General features: G+C 42.0%; 1 protein-coding gene across 1 annotated transcript in view; it reads right to left on the bottom strand.

Moving 5' to 3' along the window:
* The window catches only part of RRP15 (ribosomal RNA processing 15 homolog), a 52,790-nt gene extending 44,837 nt beyond the window's left edge, over positions 1-7,953 (bottom strand). Inside the window, exon 1 of the mRNA XM_043924227.1 lies at positions 7,534-7,953. Coding sequence (XP_043780162.1) covers positions 7,534-7,729 — 196 coding nt within the window. The 5' untranslated portion in view covers positions 7,730-7,953. The remainder of the gene's footprint in view (positions 1-7,533) is intronic.
* Between the last annotated feature and the right edge of the window lie 11,316 nt (positions 7,954-19,269).

Here is a 19,269-nt window from a genome sequence, read left to right as displayed (position 1 = left end):
TTTCTTAAAGGTAAAGTAAGAGCTGGAATGACAAGAGAAGGAAAAGGCCAAAGAAGTAAAATTCTACAACCGAAAGAGGCATGGGCAAGATCAATGAATCTAGAACCGAAACATGCTAAATTTGAGTCAATGTTCTGTAATAAAATTAAAATTAGTATTGTAATCATTACTACAACACTCCAGGCAGAAGAAACCAGCATGTCCAAAAAGCATGGGGATGTTGAAGAAGGTAAGATATCTATAAAATATAAAGAAGTTCGTACAGGCTGAAACTGGAGATGTGGGGATTGAATAGTAAGAACCGGGTATGAAAAGCTGGTTAGTTTATATAAATAAGCCGGTCTGATTTATCATCCAAGAAAAAAAACATACATCAAGCCCCAGGTTCTGCACTACAGGTGTGTACTTCCAGCAAGCAGCCAAACTGCTAATGCTATTTTCACCTCCCACTTACCTCAGCTATCTCCTTCTAAGAAAGTCTCTCTACTGGATTAAGAAGGTCGTTCTTTTAAAATACAATTATCATCTGGGAGCATTAAGGATATTGCTTAACCTTGATCTTACGTCACACCGTTATAGTTTACTCTAAATCAGACAGAACTTATAAAAATTTGAGATCAGTTAGTAGTGGTTAAAGAGTAAAGACACAGAACTCAGGCTGCCTGATTCAATCTTAACTCCAGACACAAACCTACGTGACTTTTCTGAAGGTTTTTACCTTCTCAATCTTAGTTTCCTCGTCTGTAAAAATGGCAATAAAACAGCACCTACTTCATGGGGTTTTATGGTAATTAACTCAGCTTCTTAAAAGAGTGCCTAGCCCATAGGGACCGTTTACATGTCAATTACACCCCTCCCTGCCCCCCACTCCCATGCCCCTCAGGACATACACAATGTGGCTGCAGAGAAGACCGGAGCAAAGAACAAACAGCTCTAGTGGCTGGAATCTACAGGACTCACGAGGTGCTGAATGGAAAGCTTTACAGCACATGGGTTAAGCACTCAATATAAAAGGAGCAGACGTGGAGTTATGCCCCATTTCCATTACTTCCTATTAGCATAACCTTGGGCAAGTTACCTAACCCCCTGTGTCTCGGTAATCTGGGAAGAAAAACAGTACCTATCTCACTAGGCTGTTATGATGATTAAATGGGATAAAACAGAAAAGCACTCAGCACAGCTCTGGCACACAGCAGGCATTAAACAGATGACAATCATCAGAAGACAGACAAGGAGACTACGAACTTGGGAGCCAGCGCAGGGAGGCATCCCACAAGTCCTAAAAAGGACTGACAAAAGACAGGGGGAGGGGGAATAAATTTTCCTTCCACTATAATTCCACCCAGTCTTGGCTATCCTCTAAGCCATATGCCAGGTGTTCATGGTGAGCAAGACACCTTTGATTCTATTTCAGAAGCGGTCAATGTCTCTGTCCTACAGCTTTCCAAGCACTCTAAAACAGTGATGAATATTAACTAGCCAAAAAGTGTTTAGGGCTAGGTACTATTTAAAAGGCTTTTTATGCATTATCACTTAATCCTCACAACACTCTCTGAGATGCTATTATTATTCTATTTACAAACAGACTGGTTCTGAAGCTTAGGAAAGTTTTTAAAATGTCCAGATCCACAAGGTGAACAAGGCAGGGTGACAGGGTGCTGATTCCTAAGGCACTACACAGTTCTGATTCCAAGATTCAACTCAGACTAATGCACACTGAACTAATGCAGAGAACAGCCACAACACATTGGATTGGCCAAAAACTTCATCTGGGTTTATCCTACCAAAAACCTGAACAAACTTTTTGGCCAACTCAATAGCTTAATAAAGCCTGAATTAAAAGAGGAATTTCTCTCTAAGCCACAGCTAACCAGAACAGCCAGTGCTCACATCCCATTCTCATTTCACCCCTAGTCATACAGAGCTCCAGGAAACCACTGCTCCCCAGTCCAGGTATAAAGCATCTGTTCTATCACGCCACGTGCTCTTTCTTGCCCTTTACTACTTAATTTAGAGTATTCAAAATTGATACTTGAAAACTTTTTTAAAAAGCATTTACCTCTAAAAAAAAAAAAATTAAGTTACTCAGGTTTCCATAAAAATAACCAAAAATAAAATGAAAGTTTTACCACGGGACAAACTGTCGGATGTGATTACTATGTGCTATCTGGGCAAGCCAGACAGAGCCTGGAAGTAGTCTGTTTCCTGAGCCTGTTCTATAAATTGCTAAACCACTCAAGTAGGACTATGATATACTTCGTTTCTTAGGTATGTTCCTTTGCTATTTTAAGTAACTTAAAGGATGCAGGAGGTTATAAGCTACAGTTTGATGAAAAGTTTATTTACTTGCTAGGTTATCATATCTTAAATACTGCTTTGTAGTTTATTAAAAAAGGAAAGGATTGCTCCTAGGACCTTCTAACCTGGATTGTTATCAAGTCTTGTTTTAGAAGTATATAGCCATTATTCAAATATGTGACCAGAATAATTCAAAAAAAAAAAACGAAATTACCATTCCTCCCTACTAGTTTATAGACATATGGGCACATGCTATGCGGGAGCAGTCAATCACTTGATGGCACTGGACCAAGGCTTTTTTTACATGGGTTGATTTACTGACTAGAGCTTTTTTTTTTAAATAAATATTACAATCTTAAGCAAGTAGGCACTGCATATAAACCTCCAACAGTGCATAAATTCTGTAGATCTGAGTAATTCAGCAGCTCAGAGGTAGAGGTTATCATTGTTGTTGTTTAGTCACTAAGTCACATTTTGCAAGCTCGTGAACTATAGCCCACAAAGCTCCTATGTCCATGGGATTTCCCAGGCAAGAAAACTGGAACGGGTTGCCATGACTGCTCTTTATAATACTTGATATCATCACCACTGTTTTCATTTTTTCACCTGAATTGATCTACTGACTGGAAAGGCTGTGTTTTTTATTTAGACTACAAACCTAAGAGCCAAGCACACACGGTATCTAAACCACCACCAAGGTATTAATTCAAAAATCTGAGTAGTTCCAGGTTAACTCATTTAGGGGTGTCATCCTCTCCTTTATAATGCTTGCCATTTATGTATTACTCGAATGCTGACTACAGCATCTTACCTTACACATATCTCTGATTTGGGATCATTCGCAATTTTACTATGACCAAAGTTCAAACCCTACTGAAGAGTAAGTATTACAATTTACCAAAACTTACAGTCTGAATCATTTTGCTATCATTCAAGTTTATATCTCATATGACTTCTGCTAATCTGTAACCTCAATGATATCTGGCACATGAGAAAAGAGTGTAAAAATCACATTAAGAGAAGTTTCCAATTTTATAATAAATGGATATCAAGTACTCCATCACATATCAGGATTCATGCCAAGTTCTGAAACACAGCTTTTACCAAGGCTTTAAGGTAACAGAACTAGGAAACTTCTGCAAAGGCTGACAAATAATATCCAAGAGTTTTACACTCATGAAAGCACAATTTTCTACCTTTCTTAAACAACATGTCAAAAGAAATTAAAGTCAGAAGATAAAAAATAAAAGTGCAAACAACACATAGGCTATACTCATGTTTTTCTAGGAAATATAAGTAGCATCTTGCTGAAGGAAGCTGCTTTCAAATGTTGATATAAGGCACATCCTTATCAATTTTTATGAACCAATTAAAATTCAAAGATAAGTCTCTGACTCAATTTCCTGACAAAATGAGCTGGTACACTTCAATAACAAGCCTGTAATGTGCATGCTGATTCCTCATGTGTCTGAAGTCCGCTTCAATCGCCTGCCTTTATAGTCTCTCAGAACCCAGGCTCTGTTCATTTTTGATAATATAGTTCTGCCAAGGCCACATGTACACAAATATCTGAGCTAGAAAAGCTATTTCCGGGGACTTTCCTGGTGGTCCAGTGGTTAACAATCTGCTTTACAATGCAGGGGACACGGTTCAATCCCTGGCAGGGAGCTAAGATCCTGCATATTGTGGGGCAGCTAAACCCGCTTGCTGCAATTAATACTCGAAGCAGCCAAATAAATAAATAAATTTTTTAAAAAAGAGAAAAGCTGTTTTCATGCATCACCTTCCCAGAAATATCTGATTTCACAGGAGGAAAAAAAAAATCCATTTCTTACAGTAAATAGAAAATGCTGAGTTAAATCAAAGGAAAACATCTCCATCCAAAGGGCCTACATTACTGAATTTATTAAATAAAAGGCCTTTTAATATTTGTCTTTATTGAACAGACACATTCTAAATCCTGAAAGAAAAGGCAGAGGGAGACAACTAAATAGAAATCTAGAGAAGCTGGTTAAGACAAAGTGAAGGGAAAAAAAGAGTAGCTAGTGGGCCAGCATAGGCATGGTGAGAAGAGAGGAGAGCAAACATGTTCAAGAGGTGAGTTCAGACACTGCGTCACCAGCAAGCTAGGCAGCAACAAGATGTGTGCCCAGAGGAGTAAACAGCCGTCAGGTCACATGCAGATCACCGGTGCACAGGGACATGGGCCATCCTCCTTATTCCCTGGATTCTGTTTTGAAGATGAAATCATGAACTCAGCTTGGCAAATATTAAGTGCACGCTATCTACAGAACAACTAGGCAGAGACAATCCATGACTGTCAAAATCACTATCACTGAAAAATAAATAGAACCACTATTAACACCTAATTTTACCAAGAAAACATGATTGAATGGTTAATTATAGAGTAATAAGGACAGAATTAAGAGATAACATCTGGCATCTATGGACTGAAAAGTTTTCCACTGAGAGGCTTTCTACTATAATGGAAAACAGTATCACCAAGCCTCTGTCTCCTCATCTGGAAAACAGAAAGGCCATCAGCTCCCTTGTAGGGTTACCTGAGGAAATTCTAACCTCTTTTCTGGAGAAAGCACCAGCTTATAAACATCGCTGTTATCAAAGGCTGGAAGGCTTATTGGGTGGCCTAGAGATGGGATTAGCAGTTTTGTTAGATCAGAAAAGATGTCACGATCATGACTCCAAATGTTTATGAGCAGGCTGTTGTTGTTAAGTCGCTAAATAGTGCCTGGCTCTTTGCAAACCTATGGACTGTAGCTCACCAGGCTCCTCTGTCCATGAGATTTCCCAAGCAAGGATATTGGAGTAGGTTGTCATTTTCGTCTCCAGGGGATCTTCCCAACCCAGGGATCAAATCTGCATCTCCTGCACTGGCAGGCGGATTCTTTACCACTGAGCTGAAAGGGTATGGTATTTATTTTATGGTTACCATGTACCAACCATTAAATTAAATGCTTCACATACATAAGCCCACTGAATCTTCACAACAATCCTGAGGAGACACTATTACCACCTCCATTTTATGGATGAACTGAGAAAAGTTCCCTCATAAGGAGCCCAAAGTCCCTCTGAAAAGCAGCACAAACACAGATGCCTCTTACACAACTGAGAAAAGAGTGATCATTTATTTCTGGAGATAATACACAGATTTTAGGAGAAAAGAAAGGAAAGGATGGGAGAAGAGAGGAAGGAAGGAAGACTACAGTTATAAATGGTGGTAAGAGTGCTATAAAATCTGACCACAAAAACACCCCTTAGTGATAGAACCTTAGAGAGTAGAACAAAAACCTGTCTCAAGACCATGGTCTGCTCATATCCAATTCTTGCTTAAGATTCTGTGGCCCTGCTCTTTTACTTTCCAGAAAGTATTGTTTTGTTTGATCATTTCTGTCCTCCTGGTTCCTCAACCGCATCAGGGAGTTAGGGGTCAGAGTAAAAACTACAGAGCAAGCTCCAATACTAGTGGTGTCCTCTATCAACTTATCAGCTTATGCACTGTGGGAGCAAGATGTAAACTCTCTCCACCTCAGTTTCTTACAAGTAAAATGAGGATAATATTAACAATAACCCTGTCTTACAGGATTGTTATGAGAATTAAAGTGATACAGTATCTCAACTATTATTATTACTACCTACTTCTGCTAAAAGGAATATACCCCAAATTGATGGTGCTACAAATTTATTTGGAAGTTGGTTGTCTAGAAAATTTAATAATTTCCTTCTGAAAAACATTTCGGGGGGGGGGGGGGGGGGACCTCCTGTCTTCACTGTACTTTCCTAATGCAAACCCTAGCAGAGCTTTGCAACTTTGCCTAATTGTTCTGGCACTCTACGGCAGTCGCCACACAGTTAGAAGTGATTTTTATAAAGAAGTGTCATTCTCTTGCTTAAAATGTCTCAAGAGCTCCATACTGTCTACGGATAGAGAATCCAATCTTCTTCATAGGGCACGCAGGATCCTTTACAATCTGGCTTTATCCTGTTCCTAGTCTCAATAACACCTCTGAATAGCTAGGGCCACAGCCAACAATTCATTTCAACCTAACTAGCCATGTGTTTCAGGAGACTACATGGCACTATGTGTGCTTTCCCTATGTCTGAGGACACTGTGCTCTCCACCCCCAGACTTAGAAAACTAAGGCCCATATCCTTGGATTCTCCATTGGATATGATGAAATGATTCCATTCTCCATTGGATATGATGAAATGATTCCTTATTTATTTATTCAGCAAGAAAACTTATATTTAGTACCAAAATGTATAAGGGAGGCCCCATGAGAATAAAGATAAAGAAGACATGTTTCAGCACTTGAATAACTTGTATCCATAAGGAGAGAGACACGTTAAAAGAAAAATAATCATACAATATGAGGTTTATGTGTAAGACTGAAGGAAGCAATGCCTCGACTGGATTCTACAGGATATGGATTTTTCTGTCTCCATCCTTACTGTTAACTGGACCAGGATCATGAGAACTACCTTTGTAACTACCTCTCAATATATTAAGGAGCAATCTCTGAGCAGGTCAGGGGTCGTCTGCGACCCCTTGTAACCTGAGAAGCCAGTGCCAAGAACGATGGTAAAGAATAGCAGCATGGACACACCACAGTTGAAAGCCTCAAAATACATTTCCTTCCTTTCAGTATAAACGTCTCTGAAAGACATCTTTATCAACCGCTACTTTTATTTATTCTACTTTAACCATCTACGGTTCCCTCACTAGTATCTCATCCCTAATTCCCCAACACACGCACGCACTTACTGCACAAGAAAATTCAAGTATACCAGCCGTCTTCCTCTTTCTGCCTTTTCCTCCTTGCTCCCTATGAGCCTCTCTCGGACTTTCCCTCCTTGCTCCCTAGGAGACCCAACTCATTCTTGTAATTTTAGATATCGCCCTTCCTTTCGCTCCTTGCTACGATAAGCTTTTTTTTTTTTTTGCTGCTATTAAAAAAGCAACAGATTCATCTTAGTTAATTACAGTGACAATGAAAATATCTAATAAAAGAACTTGGAAGCTTTAACAAGCGATAGCGACCTTCCCCTGAACACCACTTTCTCAAACCTTCGCACACGGAGCCAAACTCGCTCCTTCGCCGTTCTGGGGAGATGAAATTCGGGCTGCCAGCGGGAAATTCACTCGCACCCCCTGCTTCCCGCAAACTCAGCCCGGCCTTTTCTCTGAGCAGCCAAAGCTCAGCCCAGGTACGTTACCTTCATTATCGGAAGCGTCTTTGTCCTTATCTCCCAGCTCCGATGCTACTACCATTTTCATCCTCTTCTTCTTCGTTAGTGAATTTTTCAGCTTTTTCCCCGCACTCACACGTGAGTCCCCAAAGGCCGCGGCCATGATTCCTAACCGGAAGCGGCCCGTTACATTTGCGTCCGGCAGTAACGGGAACTTCGGCATCTAGTTCGGCTGAAACAAGATTCCAGTAAAACAAAGTTCCGGTGTAACAAGGTTCCGGGGCAGGGACATCTAGCGGGAGTTCGATCGATGGCTGGAGCTTCAGAATGCGGGGAAAGAGGACTTGTTGGTTGTCTTCCCGAGCTACCGGCTCCAATAAATAATAATAATAATTAATAATAATAAATCAGTGAGTGTCAGTTCTCCGCTGAGTCTGCCAGCTCGCCCTGGTCCTGGCCCGCCGCCCCACTCTGCCCCCAACCCGACCCAGTCCACTTTCCCCCGGTGGCCGCTTCCGTATCTGCCGCCTTATTTCTTGTTTGTTTATGGGGCTCGACGAATGTCCCGAACGTGCCCACTAAATGCGTTAGAAGATAGGAAGCGAGGAAATTCGCACGGTGGGATGATAATTAAGAGTATGAGAATGTCCTCCCTTCTGCCCGGATCACCACCAGCAAAGATGCATAACACGCCAGATCTTACTTAAAACGGATCAGATAAATCTCGCTGTGATTAACCCCTGAGTGGCTTCCAATTGCACACCGACAAGAATCTGGATTTCTTCCCCGGGGTCCTGGGTGTGAAGAACTCCAGCCACATCCTCCTGCCTCGGACCTAGCTCCGCCCGCGCGGTGTAGACCGAGGCTGGAACAGCTCTGCCCTTGGCGAGGTGCCCCTGCCTCCCTCCCGGGGCCAGCTTCTCCCCGAGGTCAGCCTTTGTCGCCTGCTTTCCCGGGCGCCCCGCTTTCCCCAAAGCTGCTACCACAATCCGCCGCTACTTCTTTTCCCTGACTTGTCGGCTCCTCGTCAGTAAGGACCATAGTTCATTCACCATCCTACCCCCAAGGCCAGCAACGGGGCCTGGCCCAAGGTAGGAACTCGGACATCCATTTTTAGAAGCGATAAGTGAATGAATGACAAATACCGTTCACAAAGTTAATGAGTCGAAGGGATAATGTAGCATATTCTTACATCGTGTTCCATAGGCCGGACATAGTCTAAAGGCTTTCTGAAAGCTTAGCATTTTCTTGGAAGAGCATTTCTTCTTGTTTTTTTTTAATACCCAAAATTTCTAAAGGGGGAGGGAGCACACTTTTTCTTTGGGTGCTGTATCTCTCTGCTTCTTTTAACTGCTATTATTATATTCTTTAGAGTTCTCTTCACTTATTAGCCCAGTCCCTTGTTATTCCGATCCTCTGTGGAATTCACGGGATCTTCCCAACCAAGGGACTGAACCCAGGTCTCCTGCATTGCAGGCAGATTCTTTACTGTCTGAGCCACAGAGCTCAAACTTACATTAAAATTTGTGATCAGTTTCCTAAGTGGTATCCATCTCATGATTGCCTTGACTGATACAAAGTTAGAATGGATGTTGTGATGGAAATACTATCAGTTCCCAACTACTGTCCCTGCCAGCCTACAGCACTGTTAAAAGTCCCACTAAAGGTTATTCATTTTTTAAAGAGTGAGAGGTATTAAGGGGGCTTCCCAGGTGGCAGTTATAAAGAATCTGCCTGCCAATGCAGGAGATGCAAGAGACTCCAGTTGGATCCTTGGGTCAGGAAGATTACCTGGAGTAGGAAATGGGAACCCTCTCCAGTATTCTTGCCTGGGAAATCCCATAAACAGAGGATCCTGGTGGGGATACAGTCCATGAGGCTGCAAAAGAGTCCTCCCACAGGACTGACTAACGCTTTCACTTTCACACCATGTTCATGGATCAGAAGATGCAACATTATTATCACTTCTTCCCAAAGCGGTCAATACATTTATTGAAGTTTCAAGCAAAATTCCAACAGACTTTTTGTGGAAATTGACAAGCTGATTATAAAATCCTTATGAAAATTCAAAAAACCTAGGACAACAAAATAAATGAAAAAGAAGAACAAAGTTGAAGAGTTAGCACTGTATAATTTCAAAGCATTATAAACCTACAGCTACCAATACAGTGTAGTATTACCATCAAGTAGACAAACAGATCAACAGAACAAAATAGAAAGTCAGAAAATAAATACATACACACATGTATATGGAAAATTGATTTTTGGCAAAAGTGCAAAGTCACATTAACAGAAAAAGGACAGTATTTCCAACCAGTGTTGTTGGAACAATTGGATATCCAGGTGCAAAAAGGTGCACTTCAATTCATACCTTGCACAACACATAAAAATTTATTCAAAAGTGAGTAGGCCTAAACATACAACTATAAATTTTGAATAAGAAACCATAGGAGAAATCCATTGTGCCCCTGAGTTAGGCAAAATTTTCTATAAGAAATCATAGGAGGAAACCGTTGTGTCCTTGAGTTAGGCAAACTCTTTGGTACAGCACCAAAAACATGATCCACAGAGAACAAATTGAAAAATTAGACCTTATCAAAGTTAAAAACCTGCTCTTTGAAAGACACTAGAGAAGGAAAAGAAAAGTCACATCAAAAGAAAGTAGGAGTAGCTATATTAATTTCACACCAGCACAATTCAAAGCAAGAAAAGTTATCAAGGATAAAGAAGGGCATTATATAATCACAAAAAGATAATTCTCTAAGAAGACATAACAACTGTTAATGTGTATTTACCTAACACCAACTGTCAAACTATGTGAGGCAAAAACTATTAGAATTGCAAAGAGAAGTGGATGAGTTCACCAATCATAGCTGGAGATGTCAACACACCTCCATCAGAAATGCAGAGATTCAGGGGACAGAAAATCAGGAAGAAGAACACAGTTGAATTCAGAGCACCATCAACCAAAAGGATGTAATTGCTATATATAGACTCCTTTATCCAACAATAGCAGAATTCCTCTCAAGATCACATGGACCACATTCTCAGCCATAAAACACAACTTAATAAATTAGCGCTGTAGCCTGCCAGGCTCCTCTGTCCATAGGAATTCTCCAGGCAAGAATATGGAGTGGATTGCAAACCCTCCTCCAGGGGATCTTCCCAACCCAGAGGTCATCCCAGGTCTCCTGCATTGCAGGCGGATTCTTTACTGTCTGAGCCACCAGGGAAGCCCTAATAGATTTAAAGGAATAGAAATAATGCAATGTCTGTTCCTGGATCACGATGGAATTAAACTAGAAATCAATGGCAGAAAGATAAATGAAAAATCCAAAAACATGTAAAGATTAAACAGCAAGCTTCTAAATAACATATGGGCTAAAGAAGAAATCTTGAGAGAAAAATTAAAATATTTTGAACTAAATGAAAATGAAAAACAACTTATCAAAATTTGTGGGATACAGGAAAAAGTAGTGCTTAGAAGAAAATTTATAGCATCAAATGCATACATTTATAAGCATATAAAAGAAGAAATCTCTAAAATCAATCATCTAAGTTTCCACCTTAGGAAATTAGAAAGAGAAAAGCAAATTAAATCAAAATAGAAGAAAAGAAATAATAAGCATTAGAGCAGGAATCAATAAAATTGAAACAAGCATCTCAAAAAAGAAAATTGATGAAACCAAAAGCTGCTTCTCTGGATAAATCTCTAGCCAGGCTAAGAGAAAAAGAAGTTCAAAAATTACTAATATTGGAAACAAAAAAGAGGACATCATTAGATCCTATGAATGTAAAAAAGATAGTGACAGAATACAGTGAACAACTCTATGCTCACAAATTTGATAACCTAGATTAAATGGACCAATTTCTTTAAAAGTGTTTTCTCCAGATTCACACAAGAATAGACAGTCTGACTAGGCCGCTCTCTATTAAATAAACAGAATCAATAATTAGTAGTCTCCCTAAATAGAAAACATCAGGCCCAACTGTATTCACCGTTATGGATTGAATTGGGTTCCCAAAGTTCATAAGTTGAGACTCTAACTGCCAATGTGACTATATTTAGAGATAGAGCTTTCAAAGAGATAATTAAAGTTAAATCAGGGCATATGAGTGGGCCTCTTGGAGCAAACTCCAGGAGATGGTAAAGGGCAGAGGAGCCTGGCAAGTTGCAGCCAATGTTTGGTAGGAAGAGTCAGACATGAATAACAGCTGAGCAACAGCGAATGAGTGGGCCTCAAGCCAATAGGACTGGTGTCCTTAAAAGAAGAGAAGACAGAAGTGATGCATATACAGAGAAGGTGGCTACTTACAAGCCAAAGAGATGGACTTCAGGAGAAGCCACCCCTGCTGGCATCTCAAAGCCTCTTCAATTCAGTTCAGTTCAGTCACTCAGTCATGTCCAACTCTTCTTGACCCCATGGGCTGCAGCACGCCAGGCCTCCCTGTCTCTATCACCAACTCCCAGAGCTTGCTCAAGCTCATGTCCATTGAGTCGGTGATGCCATCCAGCCATCCAACTGTGAGAATATAAGCATGTGTTATTTAAGCCACTGAGTCTGTGATATTTTGCTATGACAGCCCAAGAAAACTAATTTTGCTGTTGCTGTTGTTTAGTCACTAAGTCATATCCGATTCTTTTGTGACCCTGTGGACTGTAACCCGCCAGGGGCCTCTGTCCGTGGGATTTCCGAGGCAACGATACTGGAGTGGGTTACCATTTCCTTCTCCAGGGGACCTTCCCCACCCAGGGGTCCAATCCACATCTCCTGCATTGGCAGGTGGATTCTTTACCACTGAGCCACTTACTCTCACCATGTATCTATCCTAACTTTTAGTGAGATAAATTGAGTCATAATTTAGGAAGTTTGTAATAAGTCAAGTTTTCTGTTCTTTGTATCCAGAAAGCATTGCGCTAGATATACTATATGACCTTAGTCAAGTTGCTTACTTTCACAGAGGTAAATGTGTTTCAATTGCCTCATGTTAAAAATAAGGGACTAAATAAACTCTGAAAATTTTTTCAACTTACATTTCTATGCTATTATAGAATACACTTCCAGGAAGGCTTTGTTTTCCCAAACCATCCCCTCTTCACCCAAAATCTATTATTCAATACTGATATGCAAAGTTACTTGATAACTTTTCCAAAGTTAGCGGAAAAGTTAGTTAGTTAGTTCCAAAGTTAGTTAGATAGGGTGATCTAAAATTAATAGTAATAATAATAATTTTTGGTTCTGAACTCTGTTTTTTTTTTTTTTTTTTGGAGTATAGCAGAGTAGAAAGAATATAAAGATGAACACAAGTTCTTCTGTATAGAAAGACTCTGAACACAGAAAAGGAGTCTTCCTTTGTGGGAAAAGAGGACTCATGGAATTTAGATGCCTCTGGAGATTGATGCTAAGGACAGAAGAAATTACTTGTAATGATCATTCATGTGAGTCACCTTAAGGCTTTTGAAATTCACTAAGATGCTTACTCCTTGGAAGGAAAGTGATGACCAACCTAGATAGCACATTAAAAAGCAGAGACGTTACTTTGCCAACAAAGGTCCATCTGCTCAAGGCTATGGTTTTTCCAGTGGTCATGTATGGATGTGAGAGTTAGACTGTGAAGAAAGCTGAGAGCCGAAAAATTGATGCTTTTGAACTGTGGTGTTGGAGAAGACTCTTGAGAGTCCCTTGGACTGCAAGGAGATCCAACCAGTCCATCCTAAAGGAGATCAGTCCTGGGTGTTCATTGGAAGGACTGATGCTGAAGCTGAAGCTCCAGTACTTTGGCCACCTCATGCGAAGAGTTGACTCATTAGAAAAGACCCTGATGCTGGAAGGGATTGGGGACAGGAGGAGAAGGGGACGACAGAGGATGAGATGGCTGGATGGCATCACCGACTTGATTGGCATGAGTTTGAGTAAGCTCTGGGAGTTGGTGATGGACAGAGAGACCTGGCGTGCTGCGATTCATGGGGTCGCAAAGAGTCGGACACGACTGAGCAACTGAACTGAACTGAAGGAGCAGCTAACTAGAACACCATTTCCTCTCAAACCAGGTAACTTTGCTTTCTAAAGAAAAAGTGGAACTCCCCACAAAGCCCACGTATTCCAAACTCCTGTTCATGTGGCTGTTTCTGAATCTTATCATCTTTATTTTAAGGACACGTTTCAGGGTGTCCCTGGTGGTTCAGTGGTAAAGAATCTACTGGCCAATGCAGGAGACAAGGGTTGGATCCCTGATCGGAGAAGGTCCCACCTGCCATGGTGCAACTAAGCCCATGAGCCACAGCTATTGACCCTGTGCTCTCGAGCCCAGAAGCCTCACAAACCGAGCCCACATGCTGCTGCTGCTGCAGACCAAAATGCCTAGGGCCTGTGCTCTGCAACAGGGGAAGCCACTGCAATGAGAAGCCTGCACACTGCAACTGGAGAGTGGCCCCCACTCTCCACAGCTAGAGAAAAGCCTGTGCAGCAATGAAGACCCAGCAGAGCCAAAAATAAATGAATAAAATTATTTTAAAATGGACACATGCCTCTGAATCCTTTGGAACATCTTAAGAGGAGGATAGCTTTCCCTCTGTCTTTCTTCTCCTCTAGCACTGGACTTCTGCCAGTGGTAGAATTCAGACCCAAGCAGTGGCTTCATTATTCGTAATCAGACTGAGGCAATGTTAGATTGCCTCTTTAGAAACACCCTTGTAAACAAGAAAGGGACTGATTACATCATTCGGTTGGTGTTAAACCACGAAGCAGGGGCCTACTGGCAAGACTAACAGGCATTATTTCATTTGAACAAATTACTCTTGGACTCCTGGTCTCAGAGCCCGCATTAGTAAGATGGCTACTATCATGCATCAAGAAGATGTATTCCACCTTGCATAAAGCCTTCCCATTAAATACTCACCTCCCTGTGGGAGCTAACAGTCTCTTAGGCAGTAGTCATCAGCCGTGACAGAATTTGCCCTGGATTTCTGAATGATCAAGCAACCGAAAGATGAAAGTGGGCTTCCTCAATCCTTCTAGACTTTCAGATGCTCACTGGTGCTAGTATCAAGTGCGTCCCGAGCATTATACAAGGAACTGCTGCTTCCTCTCCATGGTGACAGTTGAACTCAATCTACGCATCCTTAATAGACCAGAGATAAAGATGAAAGAGGTCTTAAGAGCTTGGCCTTCTTATTTCATCCTTCTGAAGTTGAATGGCTTCATCATCCAAGACAAGTGATTGTCCAGTGGTAAGGTCCCAGGCTCTAGCCTTCCCAGACATGACATCCGTTCATTCATTTATTCATCAAATATTTAATGAGTGCTTACCAGGCACTAGGTTCTGTTTGAGGCACCAGGGATTCCTAAAAAAAACAACCAAAGTCCTTGTTCTTATTGATGCTTACATTCTATGTGAGGGAGACACCAATAAATAAGTAAATAAAAAAATAAAATAAATAGCTACAGATTATAGTGTCAGGAAGATAGTAAAACAGGGTCATGTAATAGAGACTGATTTGGGGATAGGGTAATGGCTGAAGTGGAGTACCTTAGATAGAGGTCAGAGCAACTCCAAAGGATGACATTTGAGCTGGGATGTGAATGGTGTGACTGAGACAGTCATGTGGCAATCTGGGGAAAAATTTTCAGGAGAAAGCAAGCTCTTTTGAGGAACAAAAGCATAGTGAGCAGGGGAGATGCAGGACATGCTGAGATAAGAGGGTTAAAAAGAGGCTAGATGAAATGTGTCCTTATAGGTCATGGCAAAGACATTCGAATTTATGTCAAGAAAAGTGGGGAGGCATGGTACTGTTTTAAACAGGGCAATAACAGGATCAGAACTCACTTCTCAAAGAGGCTTTAAGTTCCTTTGGAAAATGTGGGGATCAGAGTGCCAATACACAGACCAGTTAGGAGGCAACTCTAAAATTCTATGTGAGAAATAATGGTCATTCAGACTGGGGTGGAGATAAATGACAATTGACATAGTAAGGGTATATTTTAGATATGGAGACAGCTGTTGGTGGTTTGGATATAGGAAGTGAGGGACAATAAATTAGAAATTAGGCCTAGATTTTTCTGTTTAGTAGCTAAGTGGATGATGGTGTCATTTGCTGATAAGGGGAAGGCTGGGAAGAACAGCTTCATGGGAAAAGTCAGTTGTTTCTACTTGGACTTATCAGGTTTAAGATCTTGACAGCTAAGTCAAAATGTTGAATAAGTAGTTGAATCTCAAGAGAGAGGCCAGGGTTAGAGATATGAGGTCTAAAATTTGATAACAGAAGACCTCCTATTGGTGGGTTTTAACATCCTGGGATGGCGGAGCTTTTCCAGATGGAAGAGAAAAATGGAGGCTACAGCTCAGGTTGCAGAAACTCCAGTATTAGGAGATGAGGAGTCCATGCATGAAAATGTATAGCCAGAAAGTAGAAAGAACTTGGAAATTAAGAAATCAAAGGAGAAAAGTGTTTCAAAAGGAAGCAAGTATCATCTTGGTTAAATCTGAGGTCAGAGTAGGTGGGAACAAGATTGTGCTCATAGCGTATTTTCAAAGTAGAAATCTCTTCTCTGATCTCATCCATCTCAAAGAGATGGTGGGAATGCCACAGGGGGAATATTTTCATCATCAGGCTGAGAGGGCGGGACCATGCCCCTTCCACAGAGGAGAACGAATGCCGAGCTGCAGGAAGACTCAACCACATAGAGACCACAGTCCTCACCCCATCCCCTTTGCCTCTTCCCTGGGGTTCCCAGCACTTACTGAGACCTGCCCACTCCTGGAGGGCCCTGGGTAGGGAAGGATGTACCAGGAGCCTGCCCTGAGTCTGGCCAGCATTAGTTGTCAGCCTTCCTGTTTGCGGGCTGGGGCTTTCCTACTGGCCTATTAGGCAGACATGGTGGTCTTTGAAGTCTACACTGACATAACCAGAGGCTTTGCTACCAAGACCAACAGCCAGCTGGGCACCTGAATCTCCTTTGGGATGTGAAGAGTGCTCTCTTTACTCAGCCATGCCAGGAACTGGAAACCCAACTTTGCTGAGGCCATGCAGCCCTTGGCTGGAACAGCCCTGACTTCTCTGAGCTGAAGCCTGAATCCTGAGGTGCTTTATGGTGCAAGGAGAGACTTCCTCTGAGTAAAACAGGTCAGGTGATCTGAACCATTTTGTAAGGCTTCTCACATGGCCGTGGGAAGCTAAGATTTCCAGTGCTCTATTTACGAGCCCTTGTACCAGGCAAAGTGACAGGTGTTTAATAATCCCATCTTACAAACAAGGGTTGTTGCTGTTGTTTAGTCGCCCAGTCGTGTCCAACTCTTTGCCACCCATGAACTGCAGCACGCCAGGCCTCCCTGTTCCTCACCATCTCCAGCAGTTTGCCCAAGCTCATATCCACCGCATCAGTGATGCCATCCAGCCATCTCATCCTCTGACAAATAAGGATATAGTGGCTCAAAAATAATCTGTGACATACCCAGAATCAAGATTTTAGCTCCATCAGTTATTGCTTCAGGTATTTTTGAGTCTCTGTTACTTGATATGCACCAATTTAGGACTGTCAATGTCTTCCTGGTGGATTAATCATTTATCATTATGTAATGTCTGTCTCTAGTGTAATGTCTGTCTCTAGTGACTTTCTTTGCTCTGAAGTCCACTTTACCTGATATTAATATAGTCTGTCTTCTTCTATCTTCCACTGTATCCAATCTACTATTAAACGAATCCAGCTGGCTTTTTATTTTGACTATTGGATTGGATTGGTCAAAAAGTTCATTTGGGTTTTTCTGTAACCGTTTTTAAAAACCCACATAACCTTTTTGGCCAACCCAATGTTTTTCTGTTTTATAATTTCCACTTTTCCTTTTAAAAAATAACATAGTTATTTCTCAAGATTTTCTATTTTTTTATTTGTTTCAAGAAATTCATAGTTATTGTTGAGGCATTTTGTGAGGAATGTTTCTATTTATTTTAAAATATATTTTATTTATTTACTTTTGGCCATGCTGTGCAGCCTGTGGGACCTTAGTTTCCCAACCAGGGATTGAACCTGCGCCGCCTGCATTGCAAGTGCAGAATCTTAAATGCTGGATTGCAAGGGAAGTCCCGATGACTCTTTTTAAAATCTTTGTCATACTTCCAAGATCTGAATCATCATCATCTCAGAGTCTATTGATTGCTTCTCTCACTCGAGGTGTAAATGCTCCTGGTTGTTATTATTTTTAAAGTTGTATTTTGGACAGTTAGGGTATAATATTGTGACACTCCAGACCCTATTGAATATTTGGAATTTTATAAGACTGGATCCTGTTTAATCTTCTTTATTTAGCTGACCGTGCCCCTGTTGAGGTGTAACATAGGGCCAACCAGCCATGTGTGTTGCTTCCTGCTGAATCCTCTGATCTCACTCCAGCAAAAGTAGAACTCATTCATGTCGCTCAGTTGTTTCTGAATGGAGGTGTCAGCTCAGCTCACTATTGGGCACTGCTGACGTCAGGGAAGGGGGAGTAGAGATTTGACATAAGCTTTGTGGCTGCTGGACCCCACGGACCCTAGACCTGCCCTCCTCCCGCCTCCCTCTGCCTTGTCCCACCTCCTCGCTGCCAGATGGGAGCGGAGGTGCTGCTGTCTCCTGGGCTTTGCTGCACTGTCCTGGTGAGGAAACCAGGGCACTGCCTGGCAGAGTGGGGGCAGACAGCAGCTCCTCACGTAGCCCTTGACACCATGGGCAGGCCTCGAAGCACTGCCTACTCCCATCAGGCACTGGAAGGAAAATCGGTTCCCTGTTCTTTGTACACCACCTCGACAGCATATTTAAAAGCAGAGACATTACTTTGCCAACAAAGGTCTGTCTAGTCAAGGCTATGATTTTTCCAGTAGTCATGTATGGATGTGAGAGTTCGACATAAAGAAATTGAGTGCCGAAGAATTGATGCTTTTGAACTGTGGTGTTGGAGAAGACTCTTGAGAGTCCCTTGGACTGCAAGGAGATCCAACCAGTCTATCCTAAAGGAAGTCAGTCCTGAATGTTCATTGGAAGGACTGACGTTAAAGCTGAAACTCCAACACTTTGGCCACCTGATGGGAAGAACTGACTCACTGGAAAAGACCCTGATGCTGGGAAAGATTGAGGGTGGGAGAAGAAGGGGACGGCAGAGGGTGAGATGGTTGGATGGCATCACTGACTCAATGGGCATGAGTTTGAGTAAACTCCAGGAGTTGGTGATGGACAGGGAGGCCTAGCATGCTGCAGTCTGTGGGATCGCAAAGAGTTAGACATGACTGAGTGACTGAACTGAACTGGACAGGAAGACTGGTGCACTACTGCCTTCGTTGGGGCAGATAGGAGAGCACTGAGGTGGGGGATCCTCTTCCTCCTGAGAGATGAGTCCTATTCTAGGATCACTAAACCCCCATCTCTGGGGAGAGGGCACCAGCCCTGGTGTTTTCAGGAAGCATTTCAGTTCACTCTGATATTCAATAAGGTTCAGAGCCATGAAGTCACCAGTGATGGTAAGAGGTGCTAAAACCCATAATGAATGAGGCGCTGAGATTGAAGGATGACAGAGCAAGGTGAATGGGAGCAAATGTTTCAGGAAGGTGTGGTTCTCAGTGTTTATTATTTGTTTTTGGTTGCACTGGGTCTTTGTTGCTTTCTCTAGTTGTGGTGCGAGGGCTTCTCCCTGCGGTGGCTTCTCTCATAGTGGAACCCGGGCTCTAGGCACGCAGGCTTCGGTAGTGGCAGCACACGGGCTTTGATTGCCCCACGGCATGTGGAATCATTCCAG

This window comes from Cervus elaphus, chromosome 14 (assembly GCF_910594005.1).
Source record: "Cervus elaphus chromosome 14, mCerEla1.1, whole genome shotgun sequence".
NCBI lineage: Eukaryota > Metazoa > Chordata > Mammalia > Artiodactyla > Cervidae > Cervus > Cervus elaphus.
This window is presented reverse-complemented; position numbering and strand designations above follow the sequence as displayed.